Source organism: Monopterus albus, unplaced genomic scaffold, assembly GCF_001952655.1.
Source record: "Monopterus albus unplaced genomic scaffold, M_albus_1.0 scaffold132.1, whole genome shotgun sequence".
Lineage (NCBI taxonomy): Eukaryota > Metazoa > Chordata > Actinopteri > Synbranchiformes > Synbranchidae > Monopterus > Monopterus albus.
In genome coordinates this window covers 70,079-85,942 of record NW_018128012.1, presented here as the reverse complement: position 1 = coordinate 85,942, position 15,864 = coordinate 70,079, and the positions used below count along the sequence as shown (strand labels likewise).

General features: G+C 40.2%; 1 protein-coding gene across 1 annotated transcript in view; it reads left to right on the top strand.

The window, feature by feature from the left end:
* Positions 1-15,864, top strand: part of sfmbt2 (Scm like with four mbt domains 2) — a 54,328-nt gene that overhangs the window by 9,909 nt on the left and 28,555 nt on the right. The window contains exons 3-4 of the mRNA XM_020613265.1: positions 818-918; positions 5,873-6,113. Coding sequence (XP_020468921.1) covers positions 818-918; positions 5,873-6,113 — 342 coding nt within the window. The remainder of the gene's footprint in view (positions 1-817; positions 919-5,872; positions 6,114-15,864) is intronic.

The window sequence follows — 15,864 nt, the reverse complement described above, 5'->3', positions numbered from 1 at the left end:
AAACTTATACTTAAGTGCAGTAATTGAGTAAAAGTATTTAGTTACTTTCCACCACTGCAGTAGACAGGGTGTAATTTTTGGCACAAAATGTGTTAGTAGGGTGCTAAAGGTTAACCTCTGTGTTAGCGTGTGTGTGTGTTGGGGGTATGGTTGTCTTTGTGAAACCAGTTTGAGTTTGGCTGGTCCTCGCTTTCTGACACTCCCTCAAAGGGCCGTTTAAAGGTTATGACTTGGTTTGAGAGTTGGCCATTTAGTTGTGATGCCAGCGAATGTCCCCACAAAGATAGAAGTACAAATAAGGAGCCAGCTCGTGGTAGGATCTCTTCGAAACTCCATCCAAACATCAGCGTCCTACTGTTCCCTCTCATTAGAATGAGCAGGTTCAGTCCTGTACTCATCACACTGAGGATTCTCCAGAGGTGCACCACACACACACACACACACACACACACACACACACACACACACACACACACACTCTCTCTCTCTCTCTCTCTCTCTCATCCCACCAAAACGGCGAAACATAATACCTATAATGTTCAGTCTCCCACAGGCAAAGTGAACAGTTCTCACCTTCAGGAGAAATATTAGTGGTGTTACATAAGATGACTTACAACACGCTGTGCACACACATGCACACTCCAGATAATGTGAGTTTTATGCTGTGGCACAATCAGCTACATTTACAAAACATCAAGACTTTATTTAACTGCTTGCCATACGCTCTCCTAGCTCAGGAATGAAACGTGTTGTTCGCCTGCAGCCAAGGAGGCTCCTTTCATCAGACATGATTGACGGGAGCTTTTGTTTTACTCAGATGCAGATTCCATGGAAGGGGAGGAGGAGGCAGAGTTCAACTGGGAGGAGTACATGGAGGAGACGGGGGCTATTGCTGCCCCTCACACCACCTTCAAACATGTGAGTGACTGATCTTCACCTCACTCTTACAGTACAGCAAATCCCATCCCTAAGGTGATCCTTTAAATACAGCCTCATACATAAGCACCATATGTAGAAATCCCTTAACAACATATTGGAGACAGCCAGGCCCTGTCATCATAGTGTTAATGCTGCTCCATGGAGTGCCCTCATTGGCTTTGTTCCTCTATGACGCACAAGTCGTTAGACAACCTCTGCCGGTTTGTGAAAACACAATTGCGGGTAATTACTGAAGCACAAAAGAAAACAATACAATGACGACAAATAAGCTCCGGGCTCATATTTTTGCTTATGAGAAAGGTCGGTTACAATTATTTAGTGATAGAAGTGGCACAGTTGTGGCAAAATACAGGTATATGTTTTAATTTCAGCTTCCCTCTCAAGTTGCTGTGGAAAATATGATTGAATTCATTTTTATTATGCATCACCACAGGGACAGAGGAAGAAAAATGTTTCCTATTGTGAACAGACCTCTTGAAAAGACCAAATAAATAAGTAGAGGACTATTTTCAGTGGCGGATGAATCCACATTTGGTGCTGTAGTGAGTATTTTTCGCAGCAGCACAGCAAGTGTTGGAATGGACTCAAAACAAACTACAATGTTTGTTCATGCTAATGAAGGAATGTCACCCAGTGTAATGTTTGGCTCGCTCAGGTGTCTTTAACACATTGTGCACAACAGTGGAGCTCGGAAGCATGAAGGAATAAGACCTCTCAGGCTACAGATTTTCATCAAGTTGTTGTTGATTTTAGGCTTTTCATGGGATTGGTTAATAGAAAATCATCGAACCATACTAGCGGTTGTAACTAGCCCCAGCTTGTGAACCATGTGTACTCAAAGTAACAGAGATAATCTCTCGTGAACATGCAAAACTGAGATTTGCCGAACATTTTAATCCCACATTGTCGTGTCGTAACATTCACCCAAATTCTGAAGGTGTTTCTCGAATTCTCCTAGACTCTTCTAATGATGTGGAATCAAAAATAATCCCGTCCAGTCCAGGAAAATTAGCATTACAATCAGTTTCAGTTGAGCAAAGATGGAGAATGTTGAGCATCAATGTACTATTGAAACCATTTATATTCAGAATCTTTATTATTTATGTTAAAAGACAAGAATTTCACTCCAGGTCAGCGTGAAATAAAACAGGACAGAAAGAGAATAATAAGTCAAATCAGGGCCAAAAACAACAATCTAATGATAAATCTATGTACATACAGTATATACAATCTTTTTAGGTGTGTACAATGATTATATTCTTATTGCTACTGTCCTACTGAAAATTAAGTAAAATTATTGTTGAGAATTGTTTAAATAATGACAGTGAGCTGCTTTCACACACAGCCGGAGTGATGACATCATTTCCGGCCACCATGTTTTTTTAGAAAAGAGAAGAGGGATAAGAATTAGACATAGCTGAGAAACTCATTAAAATGATAATTCTCCTGGACAGTGCCAAATTATTTTTGATTGAGCATCATTAGAAGAGTCTATGAGGATTTGGGTGAGTGTTACAACATGACACTATGGGATTCAGGTTGAATCACGATTGATCAATTAAAATATGAGTCATTAGCTTTTAAGTATAGCTTGGTCATAATTACTACTTTGTTGAATGAGAGCCTGATAAAATGTTATTATTCAGCTGGAAATCGGCAGATGTCAAAACCAAAAATGCAAAAAAGCATCTGCAGTTTTTATGCAGAGTCGAGCATTGTCTGTATTTAAAAGGGGATCTTACCGGATGTGTCCACCATGTCTGTTCTGCAGGACACCTCCTCTTTGCCTAAGACATCAGAGTCAGTAAACAACTCACAAGTCTTTAGAAAAATAAAGAATCAGATTTGACAGACATGAGGCACAAGCTAAAACTTGCCTGAAATGTATTGACAAGCTCTGATGTGGGAAACTCATGGAGAGTAAGGAGGTGACACGAACTCTGCTCCAAAGAAAGCTTTGACATGTTTGAGAAATTTTTGTTACTTTATCGTTATCATTGTTTACTATTAATATTTGTTTTTATTACTTACTTTTTATATTTCACTCAATTTAAACAGCATATAGTTTAAATGACGTGTTGGGACATGCTGTAAACAGACTGTGTGGAGTAAAATTATTATTAATTTGAAAAAGTTTTTAGGGGTTAAAAATGATGTAACATGCTGATACATCTGTGAATTTAGATTTTTGTCTAAAGAATGAAAAGCTTTTTTGTAGGAAAACATGTTTAGACTGAAAAAATAAAGTATCGTTTGCTGCCTGTGCTCAGGTTTGGTAAAAACATTTGTTTCCCTAAAACAAGTGAAGTGAATTTTGCTTGGTCAGATTTGTGGCTTTGGGTCCCAACACATCATTTAAACTATATGCTGTTTAAATTGAGTGAAATATAAAAAGTAAGTAATAAAAACAATTTTAAGAAATTCTTTGTGTATTTTACATTTTTACCATTAGTTTATCAGACGCCTGTAACCCCTATGAAAGCTGCAGCTTCGTTGATCAGCTGATTGGATTAATCTTACTGCTTTAGGTATTTTTGAGTAGTTGCTCAGAGATCCTTATGGCTGAAACACAGGTTTCTCTCCCCCATTGTGGGATTAATTGTGTGAGTAATATTCGATTGTTCTTGATTTCCTGGTTGTTTAGTCTCTACTGCTGTTCCTGATTCTCTCCAGTGCTGCTCTGCCCTGTTTTTAGGTGCCTTTGATTTGCTTATTTGTGCTGTAAAATGTATAGTTCTGACGACGCTACTTGTATCGTTCTAATGCTTTGTCGCCTTTATGTAACTGTTTATTTTAAGACTAAGTGTTCTTTGTTACTACGTACTTACATACACATGCGCCGCGCGGAGTGGCAGCAAGTTACAGCAGCTGTGCCCCCGTTGTGTTCTTTTCTGTGTTTTTATGAAGTTCTGTTCTTATGTGTCTGTTCTTATGGTGTTATGATGGTTGTTCTCTATTGCTGCTGTAACATAGAAATTTCCCCATTGTGGGATCAATAAAGTACCTACTCTACTCTACTCTACTTCCTTTTTTATCCACATAACAGTATGAAGTGTTAGTGAAATGCTACATACATACAACACAACCAGTTTGTCTGCAAGCAGCTTCAATAAAAAACTCATAATTACTCTTGTCTCAGGCAGAACTGTAGTTTATGTAGCAAATTGTGTAAAAAAAAATGTTAACATCTGTAGGTAACCAATTATTGAGCCTGTTTTATTAACTTGCATCGACATGATGTTCTTGTGCTACTGGGTTTTTCCTGGCCACTTTATCATTTTTTGTTTTTTGAGCTTCCACGTGACGTCATTTTACTCGCAGTCCCCAAAAACCTCAATCTGTTAGCAGACATTTTCAAGGCTTTGCCCCCATTAACATCACAAGAGCAGGCAGGTGGGTGAATACAGTTGATCCTGGATGTGACCCCGGGCAGCTATCTGACCATCTGAGGCTCACAACACTCTGCTAAAGAAGTGTGTCAACTCAGAACGTTGAATGTAATAAGGGCAAGATTAGGCTATGTGGGTATTATGAGCGAGCCCCGATGTCGGACAAAGTGTGTGGTGATTTGAAAAGCTGAGGTCTCCTGGGAAGCTAAATTGCCTTGTTGGTAAGTGGATTGAGTCACTGGGAAACAGACCATGAATTCCTCAGTAAAATGTGATTCAGTAAAGTACAGCCCACATCTCCCTCTCTCTCTCTCTGGCTGGACAAATTGAAACAGTGATTCCTCTCGGGCCTGCACACACACACAGTTTTGCTGCTGAGGCTGCCCATAGCTCTCTCACATGAGCCAAACAGAGTGATGCAGCACGTTTGCATTGTTGTAGCAGGAAGTCACGGGGCCAGTTGTATTGTGTTTATTTCTAAGATGTTGGCTTTTTCCATTCAGTCAAGAGTGTGTGCACTTGTGTGAGCACTGAACGTGAACATCCTGTTGGGCTTGTAGTGTTCTCAAGAATTGTATGGCAGCCTGTGGCTGTGGTGGAGGCGCATTATATCATGCTTTATTCACAGATTTATCAGTGTGAATGCACAAGGACAAACTGATAGGCTGTTGCTTAGCACAGAAAATTAGTTTCAGGCTGATTTTAGAAAAGCCACCAGCTTTTATTAATGTTGCTTGGTGATTATTTATAACTCACCTGTGATTTATGTATATCACTGCAAAGCGCCTCTTATGTTTGTCCAAATTAATCACCCGCCTGGTTCAGCTGATACTGTATGATACCGAAACATTTTATCAGACTAGAAGCCTGTTTATTGCAATCACGGCTGCAACTAACAGTTTTTTTTTTAATCCATCCCAATTAATTGATTCTTAGCGTCAGAAAAGTACCTGTCAGTTTCCCGGAGCCTGAGGGGATGTCTCTCAAATGCTTGTTGTATCCAGTTAACAGCTTAAAAAAGATCCAGTTTAAATATAAAACAGTAAAAAGCAGCGATGACAAGATGCGAAAGGGTGGATCCAGCATTGAATGAGTTAAGAATGGTCACTTGCAGATTCACAGATCATTTCAATACTAATTGTGATATTACAGTGTGAAGTTACATTTGCTCTAAGGGACCATTGTTCTGAGATTGTTTGGCTGTTGTAGTTTAGTGTTAAGCAGCAGCCTCTATTATTAGTAAAGCTCCAGAGACACTAGATCCTACGTAGCAGCATGTCTTTGTTTCCCCCATCTCCATGCCCTCAGTTTGTAACACAGGTTTTCTGCTATTAATATGAAGCCTCATGCTCAAGCCACGATGACCCTGATGAAATCATCAAGGGTTATTTTCTCTGGCTTTACAAAACTCACCCAGAGCCACAGATAACATGAAGCAACACAGGCTTAATTTGTCTCTAAACAAAAAAGTGTTATCATACAGAGACCCGGGTCCTTAAAAAAAAGATATTCCTTTACTGATCTGTTGCATGTGTCCCTCCTAGGTGGAGGTCAGTCTGCAGAGCAGCTTCCAGCCTGGTATGAAGCTGGAGGTGGCCAATAAGAGCAGCCCGGACACGTACTGGGTGGCCACCATTATCACCACATGTGGCCAGCTGCTGCTGCTGCGCTTTAGTGGCTACGGTGAGGACCGCAAGGCCGACTTCTGGTGTGATGTCATGACAGCCGAACTGCACCCTGTGGGCTGGTGTGCCCAGAACAACAAGACCCTCATGCCCCCTGAAGGTAGGAAGAAACATACGTCCACCTAAACCCGTGGGCAGATGATTAAACCTCTGTAGATTCTCCACTAAAACCAAAGACAGAAGTGAGCATATGCAATGTTGTCATTGGATTTGTAAAGCCACATGTATGAGCTTGCACACTAGTAGTTTTAAATAGATGTAGACACGCCCCTAATCAATGACTTGCATATAAACGCTTTCTGAATTACAGATTGTTAGACATGGCAGTAAAAGCAGCGCTAAAGAAGAAGCTTAATTAAATCAAATTACTAGTCAGGAGCCGTGGCGGTGACACTGAAGTCATGGGACCGTGGTGTAGTTTGTTTATAGCCTAACAAGAACTTTTTACTTCTGGCGAGCGTATTTGGGCTTCACAAATCATAAAGTGGTGTTCACCTGTGAGGATTATTTTGCTGAACAAAATGTGTTGCAGACATTTGTTTTTCTGCAATAATCTAAGAGCCTGTGAAAAAACCCATTGGATTTTTGTCGAGGGAATCGGGGTGATGCTGATGTCCGGGTTGGCCCTCTGTATGTAGATGGCAAAAAAACAACACAGGCTATTTAAAACTGGCTGTTCTGTTTTTGTTAACTTCTGTGTCTCACCCACCTAAACCGTGCGTATGCATGGGCTGAAGTATGTGCAAGGTGCACACATTGTTCACATTGTTATGAGTGGGGAAAGGCATGTGCATGGTTTTTGTGCATATGTATCATTTAAACATCAGACCCCTGGTTTCGTGCACACACTTGCCAAGGTCAGATCAGTATCAGCGCAATCGGATGTCAGGCAGTCACCACAAATCTCTGCTGTGAACAAACACACGTTTTTACTGTTGGGATAATGACAAAGCAGCTACTGTTGCTCTTAATGTAGATACAAGAAATCACAGCTCATCGATTATTAGTCTTTTTTAAATTCATGCTCTGTCCATTACAACAGAATCACAAAATAACAGTCATGTTAGTAAGTGTTGTTTTTGTTTTGTGATATTAACTGATTTTGCTGCAGTGTCCACTGAGGATACAGAGCTTTACTATACTGTAGCACCACTACACGGCAAATCAGGCAGGTGTTTGTTACTGGTCACAGGCACTTAAGAGAAGCACATTACTGGAAGTTGGTATGTGGAGAACGCCTTTCCACTTTATTATAGTATGTGTCAGCATTCATTTTCACCTCTTACATGAAAAACTGGTAAAAGTTGAAGAAAAAATTAATGCTAAATAATCAAAGTGTAATCTAGAGAGCGAAATACTGCTGTGTGTATGTTTGTTTATTTTACTTACTTTATTAGTCTAAGATTGTCACATAATTTGCCACTCTCAGTTTTTCCTCTTCAGTTTCTGTAAGGAAATGAGTTTCTGAGCAGTGCTTGTTGCAGCAGGAACTTGTTTACTGTAAACACAAGTGAATATTGTCATTTAGATGGGAGTGGACTTAAAATCTCTACAAAAGTCATTCTGTTCGGTATTTTTAAGGTGAATTTATGCCTTTAATTAGACATTTTATGTGTTTATTTTCGCCATATGACGTTACTTGGCACAAAATATTACATCTAAAAATCTATTTAAACTTTTTTTAAGAAAAAAATGTTTAGAAAAAGCGATTTTATAAAAAATGAAATGGCTGCAGTGATCACACACAACTGCAAATGAACATGTGCCTAATAACATGCAATGAAAAGATAAGGCACAAAAATAATAGGTATTTACAGATAAAATGGTTTATTTTCTTTATTTATTTCTCATTTTAGTTTGAGTGTGACCTTCACGCGTGTACACAACACCTCCCATCTCTACCTTTGAAAGTATCTTTTAAATAAACTAAGTGGAAAGACAGGTTTTCCTTGAACTCAACTGCCATTTTTCTAACTACCATCACGCCCTCGCCATCACATTCCCTCAGTCATGCAGCCTCAGCTTGGTTCACAGCAAGAAAGGTCACTGCTTCGAAAACAGCCATCTTTTACTTCTCACCTCAACCTTCCCAAAGCAAAGCGTCATCTCTAACTGCTCCAGCCGCCGTTCCTCCTACTGTCCCTCTCACCAGATTACAACTTTGCCAAAGCTCTTACAGCAGACGTTTCCACCTGCAGCAGCTCCTCTCACCCCCTCCCCAGCCTTGTTCAGACCATTCATTTTCCTGACACTTCCTTGCTCATGGATGGTGTGCGCCATTGTTGTTGTGGAGACGACCTGGATATGTTTGCACCTGACTCGGGTGGCCTTACCCTCACGCGAGCTCCATATGTCCTTTTCTTTCTGCAAGGCTTATTCTTCGTCCTTTTATAGCAGCAGGCGGCCAATAAATGTCTGTATTCACAGTCTGCTTTGTTCACATCTCACAGAGGATTGGCTATCAAACAAAGAAACAATACATTCAGTTTCCTTTCAGTACTGCAGTGGGGTGGCTTTCTGTGTACTTCAAGACACCAAACATGACTAGAGTACAGCAGGGCTGCAAGAATCAATTATCAATCATATGTCGATGACGTTCTTGGTTATTCATCCATAAAAGTACAGGAACTGCTAAAACACAATTCCTCCAAGGCAACATATTCATGTTTTGTTTGGTCTGAATAACAGTCTAAAATATTCAGTTTGCACTCAGAAAAAGTGAGAAGTCCAGCAAATGTTTACATCTAAGAAGCTGGAATCTGTGAATTTTAAGCACTTATGCTTAAAATGTAAAAAAATGGTTTTCTGTTGTTTAAAAAAAATAAAAACAACAGGGTGTCTGCACGTAAAAGGTATTAAAAGTCAACAAATCAATTTAGCGAAACATAAGGCCATTAAAAATTACTAAAGGTCTTAATTACCATTTGAAAAAGTATGTGAACAGTCTATTTGTCGACGAGTTTGAATGCTAAAATATTATTTGTTTAGATTGTTCAGCCACGTGAAACTCTTCATAGATGAAATGTCATTGACCAGCAGAATCCTGGCTCAGTCTAACAACGTCAGAAAACATGAAACGTCTGGCGTGCTCGCTGACTGACCGCCATCAGTTTATCAACTCTATGTGTTGAACGGACTTTACATAAACTAACAAATGTCACGATACCCTACAATGAGCTTGCTAACCATTACTCTTGTGTTACTGTTACAATATTTGTCAACAGCAGCTTGTGACCAATGACTTGTCACTTCCTGTGTCTCTCAGAAAGCTTCGTTCTGCCATTTTTTTCTCATAATGACAGACAGCTGACATCGCTGCGCTTAATGATACAAACCGAAGCAGAAATGGCGTAATGACGGCAGCTCAGTATCTCTAAAGAAGCTTTAGCCAGTCAGTTTGTGAATAAGAACAAAAAACGTTGCTTCATTTCAAGGCTTTGCATCATGTTACTGTGTGTGTGCATGTGTGTGTGTGTGTGTTACTTAGTCAGCTGCTCCGTGAGAGCAGAGCAGAGCAGAGTGGGTGTGTATTTTTGAGTGCTTATACCTGTTTTATTTGTTTCTTTTTTGTTTGTGTTTTGTCTCTCAGATAACATTTACCTAAGAAAAGGTAAGCGGCTCTAACAGTGCCTCTAACTAACTCTCCTGCCTGGCTCACTAGTGGCTAACATGAAACCAAGGCGTTAGGCCTCAGAGCTGCATGTACACTGTGCTTCCTCCTCCTCCTCTTCCTCTTTCTCTTTTTACCTCGCTACAGGATGTAACCTCACAACTCAATTGTCATGCCTTGCCTCTTTTTGCATGCAAGTCCTTTCTAGCTGAGTCCTGAGTGAGTATCTTAGCAGAGCGATAACACACGCGCACACACACGCACGCTGCTGTTTGGGCCTGCTAAGATCAAGCTGTGCTTGGATGATAAGTAGTGCAAAACACAGCAGCTCTGTTAGAAATGTGGTGCTTTGATAAACAGGCCTTCTCTCATGTGCAGTTAACAAACTGTGTCCTGGGTCAAAAAACAGAACAGTCCAGGACTGAAAAGGTCTGAAGAAGAAGGTCAGACTGCAGAGTCTAACATGTGTTAGATGCATCACTCCTTTAGTGACTAAACTGTCTGCACTGAGGAGCCAAGTTGATCAAAGCAAAAACATATACAAGTCTGTGTTCATTGACTGTGGAGTCTTTGTTGAGATGTCCCAGTCAGGATGTATGTACAGGACTTGGAAAGTTAAATGAAAACTGGCTTCCAAAAAGAAAATTTGATATCTGGTAACTAAGGTCTGCTGCAGAACTGCTTCCCCTCCTTTGTTCTTATCTCGTGTCTCTTTGTGTTCTTCTTTTTTCAACTATGGATGTGAGTGGGCAGATGAATATGTAGACTTCTCTGGCTTGTGATATCGCTGAAAATATATCATACAAAACTGTCAAAGCTACTGAGAAATGTGCTCTCTAACACCAGCGTAGGGTTTTCTAACAGCCACAGAATGATATCAGGGGTGTTCTCAGAACTTGTGGATGTAATAGTGTTTGTTTTTTAGAAATGTACTACAACACTTGGCAAAATAATCTGGCCACAAGGTCTGTTAGATTCTGTTCTGAAGCCGTTGGTCGTTTCACATGCTGTTCTTCAGCAGAGAAAGTTTGCTCACTGAACTGTAGAGGGTCTGCGCATTGTAAGGACTTCAGTTCTATTTCACTTAAAAGTTCTTTTCCTTTGAAACTACAAGTTTGGGGTATTTAAAGTTTTGGATATGTACCAGCAAAAAGATATGCATAAAAAGGAATTTAGCTCCTTATTTGGAAATGGACTGATGTTGACTCTAGTGGTGCCACAGAGCTGTTAAAGGGTCAGTCTACCCATAATACAAAAACTCATGTTTTCACTTGCAGATAAAACTTTCAGCTGAAATAACAGCCCCCATGAAACCCGCTGTCAATGTGTTGTTTAGAGTTGCAAGAGTAATTAGGACACTATGTCTGGAAAGATGCCGTGTGTTCCTGATTAAAATTTGTTTAGAATGTTTTTCACTGCTGTGAGCACCAGAGCAAGCAGACATCCGAAAGGCAGATAACTGGGTACATAAAACCAAAACTATCCCCACAGCTTTGTAAAGGTTTGTTTTTGTTTTTGCACAGTTTCGGCGAATTTTTAAGGAAGCAGCATTTGAGAAGCTGCAACCAGCGGCTGCTCGACTGCTCTGTGTTTTCATTTAATAAAAAAACTAACAAAAAAAACTTAAATTTATTACAGAATGTCAAAAGTGGCAATAATTTATACCAACTTTATACTTAGCACATTATTAATTATAATTAGCACATTGTTACAAAATTAAATAAAAGAAAAATAAAACTAAAAATTAGAAACAGGTGATCAGTGCACATCAGTTTGGGGAGAGATTTTTCCACCCTGAGATCTTCAGAGTTTCACAGTGACTCTGTGCCAAACAGGCATGCGACCGGTCGACTGCTGCCGCTGATTTTTCAGCAGTTTTTGCTCCCGGAGAAAGTGCACGGCCAGAATACAGATATACAGCAAATGTGAACTGAACAAACCTCCATATAACACACACACACACCTACAATAAATCAAAAAAAACTTGCTTACTCACTCATGAAACTCACCCTCACTCTCACACAAGTACTGTAGATTTTCCATCACTTCAGAGGACCTTACTTTGACATACAGACCAGCCATAACTGCAACCTTAAGACTCCAACCTAAATTCAGTATTTGTGTCCCCAGAGGGAGGTCGAGTCCCCACAGCATGACTGTGTAAACAGATTCATGTCTCCACAACATGAGTAATAGACACACACACACTCCCTCGCATCCCTGCTAATTGATACGTTCAGCAAAGCTTTTGTGCTCATCAAATCACTGGCCAAATCAATCAGCTCTCTGTTTGCAAGAAGAGCGCATGAATCTGCAGCACTGCGAGAGCTGCTGTTGCATCATTTGCTCATTTTTAGAAATTAAAATGCCATTTGAAAGGCAGTAACTGGATAAACATGGACTTTTCTGACCCCTCCTGCAACTGGAATATTAATTGAATCTTAATTCATATGTGGTAATTCATGACATGATAAATGTAGATAGACTTGAAATAAAAATAAAGAATGCATTTTGTGTATTTATTTTAAAGAGTTTGTGCATTTTAAAAGTGAAAGCAAGTTCTGATCTCGGAAAATAAAGCTTTTTTCTAGGCCTCTGGCAGGTGAGAGCAAGATTTAAATTCAGGCAATGGAAACAGATGCAGCCAGTAAATATTTTAATCAATCTACTAAACATACTTATGATATTTTGACAGTATAGGAAGCCTCAGGCTCAGAAAATGAAGAGCCTTGAATTCCCTTAGTTGCTCACATGCATGTACATCCGCATGTGTGTAGGATTCATTCAGTCATTCATGTAAAGAGCTTTTTAAAGCTACATCACATGTTTGGTCATGTGGTGAGGTAGGTGCTGCTGAACAGATCCAGAGATCATTTGCATAATGAATTCACCACATTGCTTCCTGCCAGAGTCGGCTGGAGATGACGCCCTGAGACAGACCTGTCTTCTGCTCTGTGCGCACAGTGCACTGTGGCATGGCTGCATTCAGACCAGCAATGCTGTAGCAGTGTGGTCAGTATTCAGTTTACTATTGTAAAAGAGCAAGAAAAGCAGCAAATTCTCACACACGAGAAGCTGGGCCAAGAAAAAGTTTGGTATTTTTACTTGAAAATGGCTTAAACGATGAATTAATGATCAAACTAGTTTTTCTGTTGATCAACTAAATGGCTGCTTGTTTCAGTGTCGTGCACATTCTTTGATTTACTTTGATTTGATGGGCGGGCTTGACTTGTCTTGCTGCTGAACAGATTCTGATGATTTATTATGACATTGGACACTTACACTAGAAAACAATAACAACCTCTCGCTGACCACTGCAGCTCTTGCGGTCCGGTCCCCACACAGTCAGATGAGCGCCACTGTGTTGTGTGCACTTTGTGTGTTGCATTATTGAGGAGGTGCATGTCATCCCAGCCTACCGATGCCAAGTGTGAAGTCAGCTTGACACGAGGAGGGACCGTCATTATTTTACACTGCCAACAACAGGTTTTTATGTAGCAGCTCCACAGCAGACAGTCGTCCTACTGAAATGAATGAGGAGCAGCTGCCAACAGCCTGAACAAGAACCGATAGCTCTTTAATTTACAGGCAGTTAACCACGTAGTAATATGAAGTAATGGCTATAGCCAGGAAAAATATACTTATGAGTAGTTGTTGTTCATGAATGACCAGAAGTTACTGGGAAGTACTGCATAAGATTAAAGCAGTATAAAGAGGTTTGGCCAGAAATTCTGTGTTGTTATTATAACAGGTATGTGGCAACAGGCGGCATGTCCTCACTGTTGTCACTCCATATAAACATAAAGCCGGTGTTCAGGTGATATAGCCAAGTATTGTAGGTAGTATTACCTTGTTATTACATGCCATCTTTTACTTTATCATACATAAACTACCTGTTATATTTCAAAGTATGAGTGCACACTGCACTTTACAGGCAGTGGAAAGATAACTATGGTGATATATGATAGTACTTAGCTTGTCAGTATGTAATAATTGAAAAACATCACAGAAATGAGTCACTAGTATTTACAGTGAAATGCGTATTACTTATTTCATTATATTGCAGCCATCATATGATTTACACAGATAACCAGTGAAACTTCTAGCGTTTACTACCAGTGGCTGTCACAACCCTTGGCTTGTTCAAAGGTAAATCCCTGGTAATTACTGATACTGGCTGTTGAAAGTACTTGGTTGTAGCACGGTAACACATACCTGTTATTATATCAACAGAATAACTGGCCAGCCGCCAAACATTTTTATCCTGCTTTAGTTTTAGCTGGTGTTTCCCCACTAACTTCTGGCCATTTACATTACTAAGCAGTTAACAGCCTGTAAATCAAAGGGTTACCCAAGAATTCAACAGTATAATTTCTTATCTTTCATAAGGAAAGAGTTTGTACTGAACAACTGTTTTATTATATGATACACTTTATATATGTGCCATATACGATATATATATTACTTGGAAATTGTTCTTACTAATCGTGATTTCAAGCACCAGCTCCAGGCTGAAGCCTGTACGTGCCTTATGTTAAATGTCAGCAGCTTTGTAAATGACACAAATACCACTTAGAACAAGGTGGAGGCAGCGGGACAGACAGCTCTAATCCTCACTATGTTTGTGTTTCTCTTGTATGCTGTAGAGGAGCGCATGTGTGTTTGTGTCAGTAGGCTTGATATTTAGAAGTGATTAGAGAAGGGTTTTCATGAGAGAGAGCAGAATCAGAGGCATCTTCGGTTCCCTGTTGCTGTGGGGCTTCTTAACACTCGCCGCCACCACATCACTTAGGTAATTCATATTTACACAAGCTGTCTAATATCTTTTGCCCTATTGTAAAGATATAAACATGTTAACCACATGCAGTCAACATGCTCGTGGCCTTTTTGGAAAGCATGTCAGTTAAAGTGGAAGCAGGTAATTGTTTGAACTGACTTGGCTTTCCACCCCACCCATCTGCCAGCGCATCTTTACTGGATAAGACAGAGGGCGAATCAGGCATAATTTGCTCCCATTAACTCTGATTAGAATCTGTTGCACTACTGTGATCGCAGCTAGGGACGATTTTTCTTCTGTAATTATAACATTGATTATCTGGAGCAGAGCTTTTAAATAAATCCTGCGCACTGAGCCGGGACTGTTTACAGAGCTGGCAGAATATGCACATGGCAAGTTTTACACAGGATATTCATATTTCTGTGTTGTTTTTAAGGCTAGATATTTACTTGGAGACAGCTTTAGTGCAGTTTTGGCCTCCATTTGGGGGTGGGGGGGCTGTCACTGGGATAGTGCAGGAGAACAGAGCAGGAGGTGAGTGGGGGGTAGTAAAGATCTCCTCCCTCAAGGTTAATTATGCACTTATTGTTATGTGAAAGTCGGGCTTTCACTGCCATGCATCTGCTGCCTTCAGCATGGAAATGAAGAAAACTAGCTAATTATTTTTAAACACAGCACTACTGTGTAATGAAAGTGCAAGATGGGGGAGGGGGGAATGGAAGGGAGGGGAGGGAAAGAAGAGAGAGCAGCTCGAAGGAGGCTGAAGTTTGCATGTCGTAGCTTTTGCTGCTCTGAAATGGCATCATGACTAATCATGGCAGGATCCTTAAAAATAGTTTATCTATTTCTACACTCAAGATCAACACAGAGGTGTGTATATGGTGTGTGTGTGTGTATGTGGACACTGGCCAGCAGCAGCAAAGAAAGAAAATAGCCTCACAGAAAAAAAGCTCACTATTATTACACAGGCGTACAGAGACGCTCGCCGTTCACGATACTGTGACAGAAGAACAGCTTCTCCCGTGTTGACAGATTGATTTGTTCACCAGAAAATTCCACAGTTGTTTATTTGATTTAGGGCCTCTGAAGTGCAGAGCCATGAGGGGGATTTATTGATTTGGTCTCATAAGTCAATTATGCATATAGCATCTTGAGTAGTCTCTGCAGAGCTAGCTGTTGGCTGTATTTACTCAAGCCTCTGATTTAAGAAGGGATTATAATAAGAAAGGTTGTAGCTAGAAAGAGCAACGTTTTCTAAAGACCTACACATGTTTAAAGAGGGCAACGTGAAGAAAGATTTAACCAGCGCTCCCCTGACACATGTAAGGTTGAATGTCAAAGGCTAACAGGAACAGAAGCGCACATCTTCTTAAGAAGCTTAGGACTAGTTTGATGCCAAAGAAGCGCAACAAGAAAAACAGAACAACAACATATGAATACACTAAAAACATGCAAACACTATAA